General features: G+C 43.1%; 1 protein-coding gene across 13 annotated transcripts in view; it reads left to right on the top strand.

Moving 5' to 3' along the window:
- Positions 1-21,167, top strand: part of LOC116939852 (adhesion G protein-coupled receptor B1-like) — a 218,573-nt gene that overhangs the window by 120,662 nt on the left and 76,744 nt on the right. For all 13 annotated transcript variants that reach the window (XM_032948762.2, XM_076065261.1, XM_076065259.1 and 10 more), the window contains 3 exons: positions 5,428-5,496; positions 7,415-7,523; positions 15,017-15,163. In XM_032948762.2, the coding sequence (XP_032804653.2) occupies positions 5,428-5,496; positions 7,415-7,523; positions 15,017-15,163 (325 nt within the window). The remainder of the gene's footprint in view (positions 1-5,427; positions 5,497-7,414; positions 7,524-15,016; positions 15,164-21,167) is intronic.

The following is a 21,167-nucleotide window of genomic DNA, read 5'->3' as shown; positions in this document are numbered from 1 at the left end:
ATGTCTATAAACCCCTGAGAGTCACCCATGTTTGTGTCAACATCTCCGATTAGCCATGGTGGTCTGGAACAGCTTGCCAACTGAAGTCCGGTCAGCCTTGACAATCGGTGCTTTTAAGACCGGACGAAAATAAAGCATTCGTTCTCTATTCCGTTTAGTTTATTTTAGTTTCATCTTCTCAGTGCGATCTACACTTCTATCTCAGATTTTTGCTGAATATGGCACATGATAAATGTTGTATTGATCGGTTGGTGGTCTACCCACTGCTAGATTAAATGCCTCCCCATGTCGTTGCCATCCCTCGTTCTCCCACGATGCCGCAATTTATCTCACTCCTGCACATGAGCTGATGTCATCGCTGCTTCTCCTCTGCGGACGTCCTCTCAGCATGTTCCATACTTTGCCATTTCATCACCTGCCTCATCTGGCCGTGACCATTCCTTCTATATCATGTCCCTCCCAAGCCCACTTGCTTTTATAAACAGTCAACGCGATGTCTCTGATGTGCTTTTGTTGTCTGGTCCACGTGTTGCTTCTTCTGCCTCTCGGCATGACTCCAATCATGCATCTCTCCATGTTTCTTTGCATACTTTTCAGCATTGGTTTCAGTTTTATGTGCCAGTGTTCACCTTTCTGATCAATGTTATAGGTCATAACTTTACACACGTGTCAGGTGCTTGCAGGTTTAACGACACATTTATATTTACGTGGTCCAACCCAAACAACCTCTATTGTGGATAATATTGGTTACGAAAGCCTATGTGTTAAACTGAGACATATTGTCGTCCTTCCCCTGCACCTCCGATTATTAGTTGACTACGTATGGTGCGAAAGAGGTTCAACATACATAGATACATGTTTCTTTTCATTATCAAGATCAGCTCTTTAAAATCGCTGTAACTGGCTCCCTATGTTTCATTATTTTGATCTCGGTACGCTGTAAATAACTGCCCTAGGTATATTCTTGGTTCTTTCGGTAAAGTCACGTAGAAGGGAAACAATAAAATAATAAAATATAACAATAAAATTCTCACGACGTTTCGACTGCAACACAAGCAATCATCATCAGGTGTGAAAACCACAGCAATAAATTTTGAAAAAAGTGGCGGTTATTTTTAACATTAGCACCATGGAGAGCGATTTGGCAGTTTGTTCAGGTGGACGAGTCTATCTATGTTCGGAAAAGAGGAGGGGGGAGACGAAAATAATGGATGCAGTCTGAAAGCCACCGTAAGCGTGAGCAATCAATTAAGACCCGAAATGGCTTATCAAATCCTTCCAATGATTGCTAAGCCAGAATCCATCTTCTCGGTTGAAATTGTCTCTTTGTTTGTTTATGTGGGTAGCCTCATGAACGAATCTCTAATGGTAGCCAGATCGCTTGCAAAGAACCTCTATCTTGGAGAAGTCAATGTCATGTGAGCCTACTGAATTATAACAGTGATCTGCCACGGCCGAGGTGTTGGTCCTACTGTATTTTAGGTTTGCTTTGTGTTCACAAATGTGGTCCGAGACATGTCGTTTGGTTTCTCCAATGTAACTACTACCACAGAGGCAACTTAGTTTGTAGACGTCAGGGTACTGTATGTCCGGAATCACATATTTTACAGACAGAACCAGATCACGGATTTTATGTAATGTGTTGAATTGGACCTGGATCTTGTGTTTATTCAAGATTTTGGAGATCTTTTTTGTGATCCCCGCAATGTAGGGTAAAGTAATGGTTTGAAAGGCTCAAGAGGGTTCTTCTTCATGGATGGAGTGATAGCTTTGCGGATTGTGTAGTCGGAGTTAACCATTAGCCTTAAGAGCTTGGTGTACATGCTTGAGTTCACTGGCTATGTGTTCCTAGTCGGATATGCATTGGGCTCTATGGTGCAGAATCTTGATGAGGGAATTCTTCTGGGATGGATGGTGGTGGGAATCCGGTTTCAGGTAAGCATCCGTATGGGTAGCTTTCCTGTAGACAGAGTGGCTCATTGAACCATCAGGTCTCTTTTTTATTAGGACATCCAAAAAAAAAAGGTAGCTTGCCATCTTTTTCGACTTCCATGGTAAATCTGATGGCTGGGTGTATAGAATTGATGTGGTCGAAGAATTGGTCTAGAGCAGGCCTAGGTATGATTGTATGTGTAGGCTGTCATGACCAATATTATGATTCGTTTATTTCAGGGTTAGTTCGTGTAGGTAATTGTTTTTATTTAAACATAACGCAGCCCTACTTGCAAGAGCCACTCAAATCTAGTTGCCACGTGGGAAAATATGGCCAATTTATTTGGTTTATCGGAAAACTGGAATGTTGAAAAGGAAGCAAAATTTTGACAGTTTCTTCCGACTGTTTTGCTGGAGATTAAAACCAGCATCATCAGGTGCTAACTAGAGCTCAGCTCTCGCGGTAGGCGAAGGCAGTACAGCAAGTGGACTAATCGCTATCTGTATACATCTGTATGGGGACAGAGTGTTGCCCTCTCGCCCGCGTAGGTTTTCTCTGCGTGCTCTGGTATCCTCCCCACGTGAATAATAAACACACGTCATGCATTGGCTGAAATATATATTAAAATAGAAACCCAATGCAGCAGGACCCTCCTGAAAAAGAGTCCTACTACTCACTGTGGTTCTCCTGGATACTCTCTTTGCAGTTGTGTGTCCCTCTGACACAACATGTTTCTAATTGCTAAGTGAACTTGATATAAATGATATCTAAGTGATGTGTAAGTGAACCCTGTGGAACGATAGCAAAGGACTTGATGATGATGATGATAATAATGGCTGTAAAGTTGGGCTGAAGATAACTGAGCAAAGAAAAATCTAGCACAATCAAGTGGATGTAGATATGTCTCAGTTGTAGTTAAAGGGATTTGACAAAGACACCCACAGTGCAACACGTGTCACGATCTGAGCAACTCGCCACTCACAACGCAACTCAGAGGTGATACGGTCTGAGCTTGTGAGATTGCTAAAAGTGACGATTTGATTCACTAACGATACAATACATTAAAATTGTGTTTTTTTATTATTATTCAAGAACAAACGTATTTATATATATTAACTATTATAAAGGTTAACAACAACAAAAACGACAAGCTGCGGTTGCTGTGCTGGGAGACGCTTTGCCATTGGTGTCACGCCCTTTCTCAAGCCACCCAACTTGTCGTTTAGTCCGGTTTAACATTTAAAAATAAATTGTGTCTCCTGCTTATGTGCACGTAGCGATGTTGTTCAGCATCCCGATATATTCCAGTGTTTATTTGCTCTGGCAAAAAAAGGTTATTTTATGATTATTATTACTATGAATTAAAAGTATTATTACTGCGTTGGCTCACAACTACAGTAATACTCTGAAGGACGTCTCCCCCTTTTACGTCGTTTTGCAAAAACGTCGTCACTTCATTATTCAAACCTCTGCCCGATGAGCGTCGCCCCAACCCCACACTCGCATCGCTGATAGCGTCGTCCGTCCTTTCTTGCTGTCCGTCGCCTCTCAGCCTTCGCCGGCACCACCTACCCTGTACATTGCTTGGATTGATGTCGTTTCGATATTCGTCCTGGCACCTTTGAGGAACGCATAATCTGGGTTGTTACTGTCGCTCTAACTCGGTTAATTTTATCATCACGGTGGCCGGGTGGCTCAGAAGGTCAGAGCGCTGAGTTGGCACCATTGGATGTATTTCTTTCGGACCGTACGGCACCAACGGTGCTAATTGTATGGACCATTGAGGCACTGGGTTCGGATCCAGTGCTTGTTGGCGCTAGCGGTTCTAAAGCTGTTGACTTATCTGCTGTTTGCCAATTGGTGAATGCCTTGGGCATCCACGGGGTCTACTCGTGCCCTCCCTCTCATTCGTCGCATTGACTTTACAAACAAAATATATTTCTCAATCCGTCTGAAAATATACTCGACCTTCTTACAATCAAGTGAACCGTCAACCTTCTAGCTCTACTTCACGTTGATGTTTGTAAGTGGTTTGGCCATAACTGTATTTTAATTGATACATTCCACATATTTAGTTAATACTTACTCACCTATCATACGTTAATTAAATGTATTAGGTGATAATCATGTTTCATTGTAATTTCTATTCAGTTAATTCACAATTGAGCAACAGTTTGCAGCATGCCAGTCCCCCTCCGCCTTCCAGCGCTATCCCCTCCCCATATCAGCAAGGCTCCCCCACCCACCCCGATTCACCTGGCTTGGAGAGGTTTTACTCCAGTCCGTCCTGCACGACTCCAAAATGGGGAAGCACAATGAAGCACCAGCTTCTTAAGCATAACGCGGGGATCGATCGTTCGGTGAAGGAGAACACGAACAAGTACGGGGAGAGAGGCGAGAGCAAGACGGCGGCCCAGGGGAGCGGAGCGAAGCATCATCGATAGGGCATTGATCGGTGCAAAAGCGCCGTCGGCGATAGCTGGGGTAGAAAAACCGGATTCGAATTTGGATATTGAAGATTGGGATATTTTTCAAAGGTTGGAAACTTTGAAAGGATATATACAGTGTTGGACGGTATCACAAACCGCACGCCCAATTGCCTGAATTACGCACGTACATGTGTGGGACCTATAATCATAATAGGATATTTTCAAGTTATTTGGTAGCAATTTAGGATTTAAGTGGCTTTTATCTGGTGGGGGGGGGGGGGGGGGGTGATCAGCAGTATCGGTGGCCGTCATTTTACAAGTTTGTTATAAACCTAATACCTCCATGACGCCGCATGTGACACCTTTGTATATCTTCGCTTGCAATTTGCCAGCCCATAGATCCCCTCGTAAAAGGGCGCACACTGGGCACAGACTTGTGAATTGTTTCATCCCTGGTCAGTGGGCATTCTTTTGATTCGCTATTTAAATGTGTACTTGGCATGCTGAGGCGGTCGCTTCGCCGTACCCGGCAGCTGCGAGGTGTCGCCATCTCCCTCCGCACCGCGACTCCGCTCTTCCATCCCCAGCCTTAATCCACCCTCGCGTTTGACTGAATTTGATACGGGAAAGGTATACATCGATTCGCTGCGGCCCGAGCACGATAACAATTCACACCAATTTCATAATTTGTAGCTGTCAATTAAACAGCGTATCACAAAATCGCCACGACTCACGATTGCTTGCCTAATTTAACAGAAAAAAATTGGTAAGAAAAAAAAAACCCACCTCATCGCTATCTCGACAGAGAAACAACATCCGACCTGAAGTGGGATCAATTGAAAAACCACGGCACGCAAAGGGCAGCTTTCGGCCGGCTCTCCATTACCGCCGCCCCCTTCCATAAAACCTGCACGGGGGCCGTAACTGAAAGTCCAAGATTGATGGTTCGATCCTTCAACTGTCACTTACAAGACTGGCTGGATGAAATGCTGGGTATTTTCAATATAACTTAATGTTTTCTTTTGATGCAGCTGACAACGTGTGTGTTATTGTTGCCTTGTGCAGAATTTGCTTCAGTCGTACAGTAACTTGGTCGCGGATATCCACAGGGAGCACTGGGAGGACACGTCAGTGGTGAGCATTATCATTTATGAGGCAATGTGCACCCCATTGTATTCAGTCTTTATACAGTGAGGGAAAAAAGTATTTGATCCCCTGCTGATTTTGTACGTTTGCCCACTGACAAGGAAATGATCAGTCTATAATTTTAATGGTAGGTTTATTTGAACAGTGAGAGACAGAATAACAACAACAAAATCCAGAAAAACGCATGTCAAAAATGTTATAAATTGATTTGCATTTCAATGAGGGAAATAAATATTTGACCCCCTCTCAATCAGAAACATTTCTGGCTCCCAGGTGTCTTTTATACAGGTAACGAGCTGAGATTAGGAGCACACTCTTAAAGGGAGTGCTCCTAATCTCAGCTTGTTACCTGTATAAAAGACACCTGTCCACAGAAGCAATCAATCAATCAGATTCCAAACTCTCCACCAGAGAGTTCACTGTTCAAATAAACCTATTAAAATAATAGACTGATCATTTCTTTGTCAGTGGGCAAACGTACAAAATCAGCAGGGGATCAAATACTTTTTTTCCCTCACTATATCTTTAAATATTTGCTTCACTTTAAATGAGAGAAAAAAAATTGTGCATCCTAAAATACCCGTTGCTTGTGATGAATGCAGTCCTAGAAGGCCGTGAGACTGATGGGATGTGTTCAAACTTATTTTTTTTACGTGGAGAAACCGATATGAGGAAGTATATTGTTCACTAGCTTATTTGTTATTGTCTTGTTTATTAAATTTGTGACATTTTAAAGTGAGCGTGAGCACTGCTGTACTGAGCAATAGTGGTAAAAACCTCTGTTCGGGAGCGACTCGTTTTTGACGCAATTACATTTAGCACATTGGGTCACGAGAGAATATAAAACAAACGGATGGGGATTTGTGTTCGGCAAAACAACATCTTAATGCTACCACAAACAACTCACCAGTAATTAAAATATAATTTCCCTAAGCAGTATGAGCCACTGATGAATAGTTTCGTGGCTGTTCAGTTCGTATCACATTTTCAATGATAATTATTATTCAGATTTAGAAAATCTCATACCTATGAGACTAACACGAGCTTGTTCGAGATCCCGCTTATAAACATCCTTGATATGGCACAGCTGTCTGTGCTGGTTAAAATCTTTGTTAATATAATTTTCCAATGCACTCGATATGTATTCCATGCGTCAGTTTAGTTTTATTTGGGTAATGAACCCAAGGTCTTGAAAGTTGATGTGACTTTTTAGTACCTTTGTAGAAACTTCTAGAGGTCCTCATGATCCACCAAGGCACCGTTTGGAGCTTTGTGATTCTCACGATTCCTCGTCCGGAATCATGATTCTAATCTTAGAATGGAATCTGATTCCTTCCAAATGGGATCAGCGTTTTTGGAATTGGGGTCGGCCAGATTACAAGTAACCCAGCACAGCGTTCAGGAATGGCCTTGGGGGGTTCTGGCTAGTCTATCGGAATTGCCACCGACTTGTTTCATGCCAGAATCAGGGTGGAAATGAGCCAATTGCATGCATTACTATACATTAGCGATGCATTGCAATGCATTCAATGGGCAATCTGGCCATCTGGAGGAGGCATAATCAACAAACTGGCTGCTTGCTTAGCTGTGCCAAGCAAAGCTGAAGCTTATCTAAAGTTAGTTTTGCAATAGAATCGCAATAGAATCAGAGTAGAATCCCATTATTTTGCTAAAATCTTCCATTGCAGAATCTAATTGATATGAATGTAGATTTAAAATGGGAAATCGTCGATAAAAGAATCACAATTCCTGCATACATTGTCTGTTTCTGGTGGAATTGCAGGAATCACATGACCTGCAGACAAACTCCCATTTCTATTCACTGTCTCAAAATATATTTATCGCAGCGACCTATTATTGTCTTGATGTGTTGTTAATTTGGTAATGTTTGTGTTTATTCTTCCAGATTTATTCTGCAATTTCTAACTTCATGGACATGCTGGAAGGTTTTCTGCACATAATAGGAGAGGGGATGAAATATTACTACGACTCGTACTTTGTAAAGGAGAATTTAGGTAAGTGCTGTTTACAAATGACACGATTGCTAAACTCTTTAAGTGGAAATAAACCTTGAGGCAATCTTTCTGGCATCACAGTCGATACGCTTACAACATCTTGCACTTTCGTCCTGGCAGGAAATGTAAGGTTACATTCCAAAATAATTAGATGGCAAAATGTGATTTCGGGAAAGAGAAAAGAAAAGTGACTACATTATTTAATTGAAATATTTTCATATCACGTTTTAAGAAAAGATCAGTATCAGGTTCAGCAATATGGCACATTCTGAAGCAAATAACCTGAAAGCTGAAAGGATGTGGAGAGAGATACACATGCTGGGAATTAACGCTGAGAGATAGAAAGAAGAACACATGGATCAGAGATCTGGTTGGTGGCTCAGGGCTGAGAGCACAGAGCTGGTGCCGGGGAGATTCGAGATTCTAATCAGGGGAGAAACCTGTGATTAAACTGCCTTCTCAAACGTCGTGAATTAATGGTCTTAAGCCCAGACACCAATCATTGTCTGCAAAAAAAAGGAAAAACCAAAATAGAAACATTTGCGGTTTAATCTTGATTTGAAGCTTTCGTGACTGCAGAAATCCATACTCACGTGACTTTACCGAAAGAACCAAAGAGTATTTGTGGTTTAATTTATTTTGCCTAAATTCCAGCTCTGAGACGTATACATTGCGGTTATTCTATGATGTCATCTTCCTGGGCCGTTTTCTGCCACAGGGGTGATCCACTGCTAGCTGTAGTGCTTCTGAAGAGACATTTCTTCATCGTCTGAAGCCGACAGCCTAATTCGAATAAAACTGCGAGAGGGGGGAGAAAGAAAAACAAAGATTAAAGTTATCTTGGCCAGGACATGTAGCCAGAAGGGATGATTGCCAACGCACAAGATTGGTGACAGAATAGCAGGGGAACGTGGCTGTAAGGTTTTCCATCACAGGAGCGCAAATGATGTTTACATAGGGAGGACTTCATCTAACAGTGGATAGATAATGGTTGACGATCATGATGATGAACCTGTGAAAAAAATGCGCTGTTAAATGAATGATCATTAAGTTGAGCACAATGACTGACCGCCACAAGTGTGGAGATGTCTTCAAATCAACAGGGCTTCTTTCAATTATTTTAACTGCCAGTACAGAAGTCTCTATTCACTGTGCATTGAGGATGTGCGGCGAGCACAAACTCTGTGCCTCATAAAATTATGGTTATGCTCAGTATTTTGAAATAGGTTTTGCTTCAGGAATCTGGATTGTATATCATAATGTAGGTATTTCATTAGAATTCTCAACAAGGTACCCTGCTTAATTTTTTTTATCTCAAGTAGCACACCGCTCGCCTGCCACGTGAATGTTTATGCGACGCACGGCCGTCGGAAAACATTTGTTGCTTGTATTTTTTTAATGAAATATGTGCTTTCCAGTGTTTTTGCTTATCTTGCGTACTTCCTCAGTGGCACATCTCTGCACATTAGGTGTAGTTATTACCGTAGGATTAGCGCGAACAATCACGCGTATTTCATTTTGCAGCTGAGAACAAGTAATTAGTTTATGTGGACACTGTACTGGTATATACCCAACCTGCATCCCCCAGGCATTTACAGATTAATGTCCCAATTGGTTTTACGCCAATGATGCTGCCAAGCAGTGTGTGTGTGCCTCTCAGTTTGTGTGTGCCTCTCAGTTTGAGTGTGCCTCTCAGGCCAGCGAGGATGTGCTATAGCGCACGCCGGATGAGTCTCCTTTATGTCCAGCAAGCTGTAGACATTCCTATTACGTTTACAGGCGCCAAGTGCGGCAGGATAAGACGTCGGCAAGCATATCAAGAAAAAGAAAGCTGCAAAAAATATTGATGCAAATTTGACTGAGAAAATGTGTTTCGCATCGATAATATTTTGGGAGTAAATTAAAATTTACGGGAATGTTTTTTTTTTTCCTCCAGAATCCAGTTGTTTTGGGTTAGATCACGTGAATATATAAATGTGTCGTTAAACCCGCCACTACCCGACACAGGCAAGTAGCAAGTTTTGTCACCTAAACACAATGTGCCAATACGTTACAAGTACAGCACACCGGTGTAAATCCACAACATTTACAATCTGAGTACGACGTTTTCGCCAGTAATTACAACCAGCTTCATCAGGCGACAGCCAGTTGAGTTCTCAACTTTTGCCATCCGGTTTGTCTAGGGAGTGTTTTTTTTCTCCACTTCTTATGTCAGTGCCACTTGGTAAATGGTAAAGGTGCAGCTCTGTGATTGCTTGACTGAAGGCGAAAGAGTCTCCACTAGAATGAGGATACTTGTCCATATCCTGCATGCTGACTTATTGCGTTAAAAGAAGTGGGAGTACCCACACTTTACCCCACCACATTCGACCTGCTGATCAATGAACTGTGGCCTATTCAACTAATACTTCTCTATGGTCAGAGACTTGCAAATCCCACGGACTGCAAGTCTAATGCGCTCACCATTATAACACGTGTCATTGTGCAACCGGTTATAAACAATGCACTCAGCCTCATGATTCGATAACATTTAAATTGTTTGTCAGGCTATTGGCGTATGCCTTTGAAACTGTACATTTTGCAATATGCAATAGGTCTGAGACAGAAAGATGCTTCGGATGATTCAGTTTCAGGGCTCGTCTGAACGCGTTCAGTGTTTGTCAACCTTTGCGCATGGTGCAGAGAATTCAGAGCCGTCGAAACGATCATCACGTTGCCGTTGTTTTTTGTAATTATTTCCACCTTTTTTTGAACCGGGATAAACAATTAAATTCCATAAGCAGTTTCGTTTATGCAAAAATGGAACATGTAATTTATATATATTAACATTGAATCAAATTTGATTTGTTGAAACCATCGTGGAAAATAATAAAAGTTAATTCATGCAGTACTTGTGTATTACAAGCTTTTAAAAAAAGCTCCATGGGTGCACGTTTGAATGCATTTATATTTTAATAAAGAGATCATTTCAATCTTGATTTGAGATAATTTCAATCAATGATCATATTGTTATTCCTGTCAGATCCCCATTTTAACTCATTACAGTTCTACAAATATAATCAGTACAATTTCAATATTTTCATGTTTTGTTCTTTGCAATGCTGCCAGTGCATCGCCACTTGTTAAAGCCAGCTAGCCGACCCAAAACATTCTTCAGTACCGTATAGGTAACATCAAATGGGAACAGCATAAAAACGTGGGGTTAAAAAAAATAACATCATGATATAAAGAGAGTTAGCATTTTGGGGCATGAGAATGTGCTCATTCTTTATATTTTTGGTCATGTCCCTCACAAAGCAGTGTAGAGAACTATCTGCTTGGATAGAGAAATATCCATGGAAGCAGATATCACAGAGCTACCACTGAGACCCCCTTCAAGTGACCTCTGCTTTACACACTAGGGGGAAGATCTTGCTCCCACCTATTTCTGTCACTGCAGTGCTATTAATCAGGATGCAGTCAAAACCGACAATATTTAATTCTCAGAGCTGGAATTCAGTCAACTTACGTGCATGACCAAATTGAATGTGAATAGTTTTTTTTAAATAGCAATTATAAAAACGTACCCCTCTCATATGAGGATTTTCTGATTACATAATGAGCCACACTGCCCCACTCTTGTTTACCACATCACAATCTCCCCATCCCCAATCTCACACCTAACAGCCAACGATCTCCAATAGACCCTTGCAATAAGAGATTGGTGACTGGATGGTAGGTATGCGATGAATCACCACACGCGATTGTATGAAGTGTCATGATTCAGGGTTGCAATTCTGTTCATCAGTGTTCTTTTACGTCTAGTCTCGTTCGTATTGTGACCCTGGTTTGTTCTCTCTCATGCTTACCACTTTTATTACCTTTATTCACCTACTACGTTTTAAATAAATATTTTAAGAAAACTGTTGCACACATTTGAAATGAAGGACGTGGGCAGGTGCTCCAAATCGAGGGCAAACACATTTATTGTGGTTAATCTGTAAAATGCAACAGCACGTGGTGTCACACACAGCAATGCTCAACCGAGTCGCCATTAACCACGTGACTGGTGTACGTCCGGTTAATCAATAAGTTTCTCTTACACCCAATTATACTACTGATAAACCATCTTTGTCTTTGACAATAACCTTTGCACTTTACTATTCGAATATTACTTTAATCCTAAGCTGTATGTCTATCTATACCATACATTTATATCGGTATCTTACACCCATTATCTGTACTGTATGTGTACAGTACTCTTACTATACTTGTCACCATTGTACAACTTACTACTATACATGTGTTCTATTCTCAATAGCATTGCAAGTAGTCATACTCTGGGTGCATGGTTATAGAATAAACAGTATGAGGGTTTAATAAATTACAAGTATTAACTGCAGTACATCATCCTTTAGTGTACTGTGCTAAAACCCCTCCTATGGAATATATCACAAACTAACAATTAAAAGCCAAGCTTGAAGTCGATAACAAGTCTAGAACAATTCTATAACAATCAAAAACAACCTTTGGGTCCTTTACCTGTAGAATGCAACAGCACGTGGTGTCACACGCAGCAATCCTCAACCGAGTCGCCATTAACCACGTGACTGGTGTACAAGTCCGGTTAATCAATCACCCTGCCAGCCACCCACAGGCCCAACTCAGTTATCGTATGCTGGTGTGCACACGTGCATTGATGTACTGCACAGCACATACGGACTTTCACAAAACCACACTTTACTCCCTTGCTTCACGGGGAAATAATTAAAAGAGTGGTCCATTGCTAATGTGCTACAAAACTAATAAAATGAACACCTTCACAACCATTGTATTTAAGAACAACTGGGCCACTGCAGGTTACCGAAGTCACACCCGACCATATTTGTCTTTTACATTGCATAGCAAGAATGCTTAATGCAGCATCAGCCAAACCAAAGCAATTTACCAAAACCCCTCATCGCAGACTCATCGCAAGCCATCCTGCATGGCTCCCCTGTTCCCTCTGCATGTGAAATGTAGACCCACCTAAAATAATAAACTGGTTTGAAATAGTCTGGCTTGCCTTTGCTCCAGTGCAGATTTATCAACATTAGATTGTGGCGGGAGGTAGTGTACTCCGTAAAGTGCAGGAAGATTCTGGTGATCCTGTCACATTCCCTGGCCCTCCACAAAACATGTTGTAGAACCTGCACTATTCCTTTCCTGGGCCTCCACTGTGTCACTTCTACTATGTATAAGTAGCTACAGCTGTAGTGTGAAGATCAACAGTGGACTGGCAAAGTTGGTGAGGCATGATTCTTTTCACAACCACTGTAGCCCTGCTGGTCCATTTAGTGAATTATTATTGAGAGTATTCTCAAAGAGGACTAGCTCTGTCCATCTGTCCATGGTAAAAAGAGAGGCACTAGTTAGTCTTTGTTTTTGTTGTATTATAAACTGTATGCTCATTATTAATAGATGATACAAGTTTCCTTTCCTTGGAATGTTACATGAACCAGTGTGTAGACATTATTTATAGATCGCATTATGCTCTTAAATCGAAATTATAATCCATGATGGCTGATAAATGGTGCTTATAATTGTAATATGTGTATTCATATTCTTAGTTCTTTCGGTAAAGTCACGTTGAAGGGAAACAATAAAATAATAAAATATATATATAAAACAATAAAAATTCTCACGACGTTTCGACCATAACACAAACGGTCGTCATCAGGTGTGTCGGTTTGCATAAATTTATTTATTTAAAAAAAACGGTGTATTTATTTATAAAAAAAACGTTAGCGCCACGTGCAGCGATTTGGCAGTTTATTTAGAAGGACTAGTCCATCTATGTTCTGAAAAGAGGAGGGGGGAAACGAAAAATTAATGTATGCTGTCTGAAAGCCACTGTAAGCGTGAACAATCAATTAGGACCTGAAATGGTTTGTTCACGCTTACAGTGGCTTTCAGACAGCATACATTAAATTTTTCATCTCCCCCCTCCTCTTTTCAGAACATAGATGGACTAGTCCTTCTAAATAAACTGCCAAATCGCTGTGCGTGGCGCTAACGTTTTTTATAAATAAATAAATACACTTTTAAAAATAAATACATTTATGCAAACCGACACACCTGATGACGACCGTTTGTGTTATGGTCGAAACGTCGTGAGAATTTGTATTGTTTTATATATTTTTATTATTTTATTGCTTCTCTTCAACGTGACTTTACTGAAAGAACTAAGAATATGAATTACTGCAGTCACGAAAGCTTTAAATCAAAATGTAATATGTGTATTTGTGAATTTTATGTATGTTCAGTGAATGATATCCAAAATATTTTTCTAAAGCAGTGGTTCTTAACCTGGGGTGCACACACTCCCTGAGGGCATCTCGCATGCCCTGGGGGTACGAGACATGGCCAGATTTTTTTAGAAGGTAAAGCACCGAAACAAATTAAGCAGGGGCACGGAAGTGCAACTACATTGTTTCATCAAACCTATATTATTTATTAACATAATTTTTTTTAAAGTTTGAGAACCAAGGCGTGCAAGGCTGCAGTAAAGGTTAAGAACCACTGGTCTAACACAACATCAAATGGCAGTAGAATAGGTGTGTGAGTAATGATACATGGATGTGGTGTGTCAACAGTTTTGACAGTGGTAGGACCAATAATCCATTTGGCTGAATTAGTAATCATTTAATATTCCCGCTAATGATGCACTTAAAAAATATATAATTTGAGTTACATTGGGGTCATCGTCTATTTTCCCAAGCCTCTTGCAAACTTGCTCAAGTAAAATAAGTGCACAACTCGGACCGCATTCGTGAACACAAAGCAGACCTAAAACACGGTAGGACCAACACCTCGGCCGTGGCAGATCACTGTTATAATTCATTAGGTTCACATGACATTGACTTCTCCAAGACAGAGGTTCTTTGCAAGCCATCTGGCTACCATGAGAGATTCGTTCATGAGGCTATCCACATATACAAACACAGAGACAATTTCAACCGAGAAGATGGATTCTGGCTTAGCAATCATTGGAAGGATTTGATAAACCATTTCGGGTCTTAATTGATTGATCACGCTTACGGTGGCTTTCAGACCGCATCCATTATTTTTCGTCTCCCCCCTCTTTTCCGAACATAGATGGACTCGTCCATCTGAACAAACTGTCAAATCGCTCTCCGTGATGCTAACGTTAAAAAAACGCCACTTTTTTCTAATTTTCTTGTTGTGGTTTTCACACCTTATGATGATTGCTTGTGTTGCAGTCGAAACGTCGTGAGAATTTTATTGTTTTATATTTTTATTATTTAATTGTTTCCCTTCTACGTGATTTTACCGAAAGAACCAAGAATATGCACAACTCTTGTCTATTACATCATCAATAATATTGCATTGCATGTTTGCCGATCGCTTGGTACTCTGACCCTTTGGGCTCAAGGTTGCCCAGCAACCGTGGACTTTTAAAACGACGCTTGCTGCGAGTAAGCGGGACTTGTGACGGTCGGTGCGATTTGCAGTGGTCGGAGTGAGCAAGCTGTCGGCCGCTGACGTGGCGGGAGACATTGTGTTCCCGGTGAAGGGCCGGCGCGGCATGCCGGACTGGGTGCGTGCGTCCAACGACCGCGTGCTCATCTCGCGCAGCTCGTTCGCTCGCGCTTCTGCCGGTAAGTTTCCCGAACGCTGCGCCACACTCGCATGCTGGGGCTTGGAAGCGCCACGGTGGCGTAAGCTGTCTTCCTCGCCTGGAGGTTCCATCCCGATGGTGACGCCTGCTGTATATTTTGAGTTTGCGTGTTCTCCCCCTCCCCATGGTCGCGTGGTTTTTTTTCTCCCTCCACATTTAGAAACATGCGTTCAGATTAATTGGATGATTATTTGGCTCCTATAAATGTTCCACGTGATAATCCACTTCGTTGAGCTATCATTTGTGGCCAGGTCACTTCTGAGAAGGAAGTTAATAGCTCAGTGGGCTATACCTTGTTATAATAAATAAAAAAAAGTTTAGTTGTATTTTTTTGGTAATTTGCTTACCTTTCCTATACTTTGCACTTCTATCGTGTTTTTGTATAGTCGTTGTAACGTTCTGGCCTGCCCCTATTAGACATCTGTGACAAAGAGCTTTATAGCTCACTGGTTCAGAAAGCCTGTCTTCACCAGGCAAAGGTTTTCAAAAAATGTGATATATTTCAAAGATAGATTAGTTGTTACTGCCAAATTTCAGTCAATAAAGATTTGTATCAACATTTTTGACGTACAAAACATTGTTAATGTTTAAGTAACATTCGACTAAATAAATCTGACACTGAGTTCTGTATATATTGCATTGCATAGATGTACCATGTAGTGAGAGCTGCATTCAACTTTTAAGATTTTTAAATAGTATATTTAAGTAAATTTGTTTTTAAATAGGAATCTTAATTGTACATTTATCTAAGATGAGACACTAACAGCTATTTAAAAAATATAGTTTTTCCGCAAAAAAAATTGTTGAGGACTTGATTAAACTTCTTATATTTAAAGATGTACCCATCGGAGACCACTCAAGTTAAACATTCCGTTCTTTTTTATCAGAAAGAACAAACATTTATGAACTCAATACTCTGAGGGGAAGCTCCTATCTTTCACAGTTTTTGAATTATTCAGATTTGAACATCATGCAAATCGTATTTTTTTCATTCAAAACCGCTTGAATCCAAAATATCTCAAGAACAATCAATATAGAACAATGGTTCTCACTTTAATTTTATTTGCCATTTAACGCTCTGTAAAATTAAAAGAAACAGTCTTATATTTTGTATGGTTCGTAAATGACACGAACAAACATGTTTACGGGGAAATTTAAATTAAGATTTGGGGGCCTTCTAATGAAAAATCTCGGATTTTCTGATTTTTCCTGTTGTTTCTGTCCCAAAAGCTGTGTAATGTAGCTCTCAGAGACACCGTCTTGTCTTTCTGTATATTTATTATGAATGAAGTCCACTGGCAACGATTAACCACGAGTATCTACACTTGGAAAGTTAGACGATTCTATTATGAGATAACATAGCTCTAGTCTCAAGACAACTCAAAGAAGATGGAGACGACCCGTTCCAAGGTGACAATGACGACGGCAATTCCCCACACCAACAGCCCCCAGGTCCGGTTCGCGCCAGCTCTTATGCCTCGCCCGATCCGGCCACGCACCTATTCTCGAATTCTCCTAACCACACCTGGCTCTGTCAACCTCCACCCTTATTACACTTTTCCGCCATTGGATCCCATGCTCCCCCTCACGTGACCCTGTCAATGCTTGTCCCATCAATCATCATTAGCACGTCCATTCGTAACCATGGTCCCGGGGAACCATACTGTCCCTCTATCGCTTCGTACTGTCTTTACATCATCCCCCCCTTCTCTTAAAAAGATAGCCGTCCTCGGCTTACATACTTTTAAACAACTTATTTTAGGCCGAATCAACCCTTTAACACAACACATAATACATGTTCTAAGATTGAAGGGGAACAACTTACTCCTTAGAAGAACAATGTGGACAACCACAACCAACCCAACAACAATGCCAAATCTTCTTTGGTTCTTTCGGTAAAGTCACGTAGAACGAGAATAAAATAATAAATTGATAAAATAAAATAACAATAATATTCTCACGACGTTTCGGCCACAACACAAGCGGCCTTCATCAGGTGAAGGGACGAGACTGTCTCGAGGACAACGCTGGAGTGAAAAAGCCACGCTTAGATCACGACCTTTAAGCTGTGTGAGAAGAAACAAAGCGCCTTGACAAAGGAATTAGCATAGAATTTAGTATTGAAATGGCTGAGTGATTAGCTTGTGACTGGTCACAGAAATGGCTATGTTAAAGTTAAAGCATACACATCCACAGAGGCACCCATTGACAAAGGAATAAGCTTTAAATCGAAACAATGCCAAAATCCGAACAACGCACTCAACGCATCCCCCGCGATCACCACTTCAAGCCTCGAACATTTTTAACACACAATCGCCCAAAAACACACAAGACAACCAACAATTTCACGGCGATCCATCAACAAAATGTCCAGTTCTTGACGTCGGTCCTTCTCCCCGGGCAGATTTGTGGCCGTCAATGGCCAAAAGAGCTTGCACTTCTGACGCCAGGGATTCGCAACTGAGGTGGAACAACACACATCCCTCGGCATCTGATTACTCCGGCCCATTGGCCCGGCCCGTCCGACACCCCAGACTCCGACCGCACAACATTGGGGATGAATGATTCAAGTCTAAAATGAACATACGGCTCCAAGCTTAGCTTATGGACAACTCAGCGGCGACATCTCACTCGCCCGTGCCCACACCGCGGCCGTCGTATTTCAACAACCTCAACCGGCCATTTCCCTGGCCAGTGCAATTTCAGGGACGAAAGCAATGGCACTTCGCAACCGACTCAGCCATGCTCTATCCCATACTACACCTCCTCTAACATGCATACTTTTGACATATCATCCAGCCTGACCTACAGGTTTTAATAGTAATGAAGGTTTGTACCTTCTTAAGGCCGGACCCCATCCAACATACAAAGGGTTGAAATTCCACGGCCAACATTCAATCAACAGGAATCGTATTCAACAGGAGTCGCACTCAACAGGGGTTGCACTCAACCTCTTGCGCCCCAAACAACTTAGGTTCAACTGCAATAACTCACCCTTCCATGCTTCACAGCATGTGTCCTAACACACTCCTGTCTCAGCGGTTGGCCCGAACCCGTCGCTCCTTGCTAACCTCGCTTAAGCAATACCTTCTTCACCTGAACCCCAGCAATTTCCATATCCCCGAATAGAACATGCAGGAACGGTTTCCAATTTTCACTTAACAGCATTAGCACCCAGAGCAGTGCGAGTCCGCGGCCCTTCCGCTCTAGATGGGCCAAGGAGGACCTCCGTATCCTGCCCGCCAGGTCAAACCATTCACAACACGCAACGGGACCACTATAACTGAATAAAGTGAGCCCCCCAGCCCACTGCTCCGGACGTGCCACGGAGTGTCTCGACCTCCGGGCTGTCAGGTCAAACCGTCTGCTGCAACACGACGGGACCACTACTCCCGAGCAATATGAGCCCACAGTCCAGTGCTCTAGATGTGCCACGGAGGGTCTCGACCTCCGGGCCGTCAGGTTAAGCCATCTGCCCCAACACGACAGGACCACTACTCTCGTGTCAGGCGGATCTCTAGAGATTCCTTGAATTTTACCTGAGCCAACTAATGCTCGCCGATGGGGGATCCACGTAACATTCGTGGCCCCATGGAATCCGAACACACCCTGGTCATTCAACAATTTCGGGGCATCTTGGTCAGGATCCGTGCCCCAGAGATAGGCCACAGCCAGCGTCCCAATCCAATGCTGGCACCCCATCTCAACCTCCTCTTTGATGCAGGCTACAACACCCAAAATTCCTACGTTCGCCACTACGCATGTAATCACCACAGCGAACCCAAACGATCCCTTAATTTAAAGGACTTCGTGACAAAACGACTTCAGAATCACAAGTTCAAGGCACTCATCCCTTAACTCATAATTTCACACCATACACACCATCTACGATTCCCGATGAACCAGCCGCCTCTACCACTACTCGGCCCACCAGCTTCCGCCACTGCGTGCCCGAGTTTAGCCTCTACGAATCCCTGATGAGCCTGATGCTTGAGGTGGTTTTTAGCGGTCGGGTATCTGGTGCATCACGACTCGCCTGGGCTGGGACGTAGCTATCCACAAAGCGGTGGACGCAAGGGGCTCCATGATGTCTCCACGACACTTGACATCCCCGCACGAAGTGTCGAAGCTGGCCACAGTGGAGCAGGCGAGCCTGGGCGCGTGCGGCGAAGGCGCCAAATTGGACTGGGATCGCCACTCCCGGAGCCGTCCTGACATCCCCCTTAACCGCCGGTCCCCTCCATAATCTGCTGCCGTCACTTCCCCCGTAGACTCCGTTTCTTCCTGCGACGGCTCCACAACAATCTTGGATTGTCAGCCAGCTCATTCGTCTCCAAGCCGAGATTGTCCAATCCATGCAGCCACCCAAGTCTGTCTTCGCAACGTTTTGCACGCTTGCAGGCACCACTCGGGCCCGACAGTGGGTCATATACTGCTGACATCTCCTTGTAGGCATCCTGAAGCATAGCCCTCTTCTTCGTAATGGCCCAGAACACTGCGAGGCCATCATCGTCAAGAGCCGTAGGCAAAGCTCTCAATGCTTCCTTCTTCGTCCAGCCGACAGACCGGTATGCTGCTCCAACCCGGCGGGTGAAGGCGTTTCAATCCTCCCCCGCCGCTGTAAATTCACTGATCAAGGGCAACCTTCATGGTTGCTTGGCGGCCCCTCGCCTCGGCGCCCGAGATGACACCGCTTCTGCTGCCTCCCGCGCAGGCTTCAAAATGGCGGCCGTCGGTCGCGTCACCTCCCGCGAAATGGCGGCCCCCGACCGCGTGGTATCCAGCGCGGGAACGCCGACCGCAGGCGGCCACTCCACCATCCCTGCGCGACTTTGCGGCTCGTCCCCAGCTGCGCCGGCTCTCGAAGTCGCCGGCTCTCGAAGTCGCCACCAACTCAGCGATGGTTGAACGGAGCCGATGTGCCTCGGCCACCAGGTCTTGCCACTCTTCTGTCGCAGGTGCCACTTTTTCTGCACCCTCGGGCTTTGTCACCAGACTTCCGGCTCCCGGGGCTGCTGGGGGAACTCCTTGGTCGTCTCCCTTCTTCGTCTCTGAAGATGCTACAGGTGGGTTCTTACTATTTCCTTTATTCGGTATTTTACAACAGCCACTTCTGACACCACTGTAATGTAGCTCTCGGGGACATCATCTTGTCTTTCTGTATATTTATTATGAATAAAGTCCGCTGACAACTCAATGAGTAACCACGAGCGAGTATATACATACTCTTTGGTTCTTTCGGTAAAGTCACGTAGGTAAAAAATAAAATTGAGCACTCATTGGAAAGATGTTATTAACCATGTAAAAAAAAAATATTTAACTGCGCATAGTTGTCCCGTCTTGTTTAACAGGTACTTGTTTATTTTACCGAGTCAATTGCATCCCCAGCGTTTAACAGTGCTGCTATTTTGCTCTTGGCGCCAACATCGGCTGTAACTGCAGCAGCCGCAGCGTAGCTCTCTCTTCCCCCCCGTGCTTCTCTCCCTCAACCTCTCGCTTCTAGCCCCCCCGCCCCGCACAGTTTCACGTCCCAGTCCCTGACGTCCACACTTATATAAACTCCTTAGCCTCGCCATTTCTCCAACTTTAGCAAACAAAAATTCTAGCTGTGATTTTTCACACCTGATGATGATTGCTTGTGTTGCAATCGAAACGTCGTGATTTAATTTACATTTTTTTTTCTATTTTTATCTCTTTTTTTTTATTTTATTTTATTACTTTTTACCTACGTGACTTTAACGAAAGAACCAAAGAGTATTGTGGATCCTTGCAGTCACGAAAACTTCAAATCTAGAACGAGTATCTACACTTGGAAAGTTAGACGACTCTATTCTGAGATAACATAGCTCTCGTCTCAAGACAGCTCGAAGACGATGAAGACGACCCATTCCAAGGCGACGACGACGACGGCAATTCCCCACACCAACAGCCCCCAGGTCCGGTGGGCACCAGCTCTTATGCCTCGCCCGATCCGGCAACGCCTC

This window comes from Petromyzon marinus, chromosome 7 (assembly GCF_048934315.1).
Source record: "Petromyzon marinus isolate PM22_M1 ecotype Great Lakes invasive population chromosome 7, UKy_Petmar_22M1.pri1.0, whole genome shotgun sequence".
NCBI lineage: Eukaryota > Metazoa > Chordata > Hyperoartia > Petromyzontiformes > Petromyzontidae > Petromyzon > Petromyzon marinus.
The sequence above is the reverse complement of the archived record's forward strand: the minus strand, read 5'-3'. Positions and strand labels throughout refer to the sequence as shown.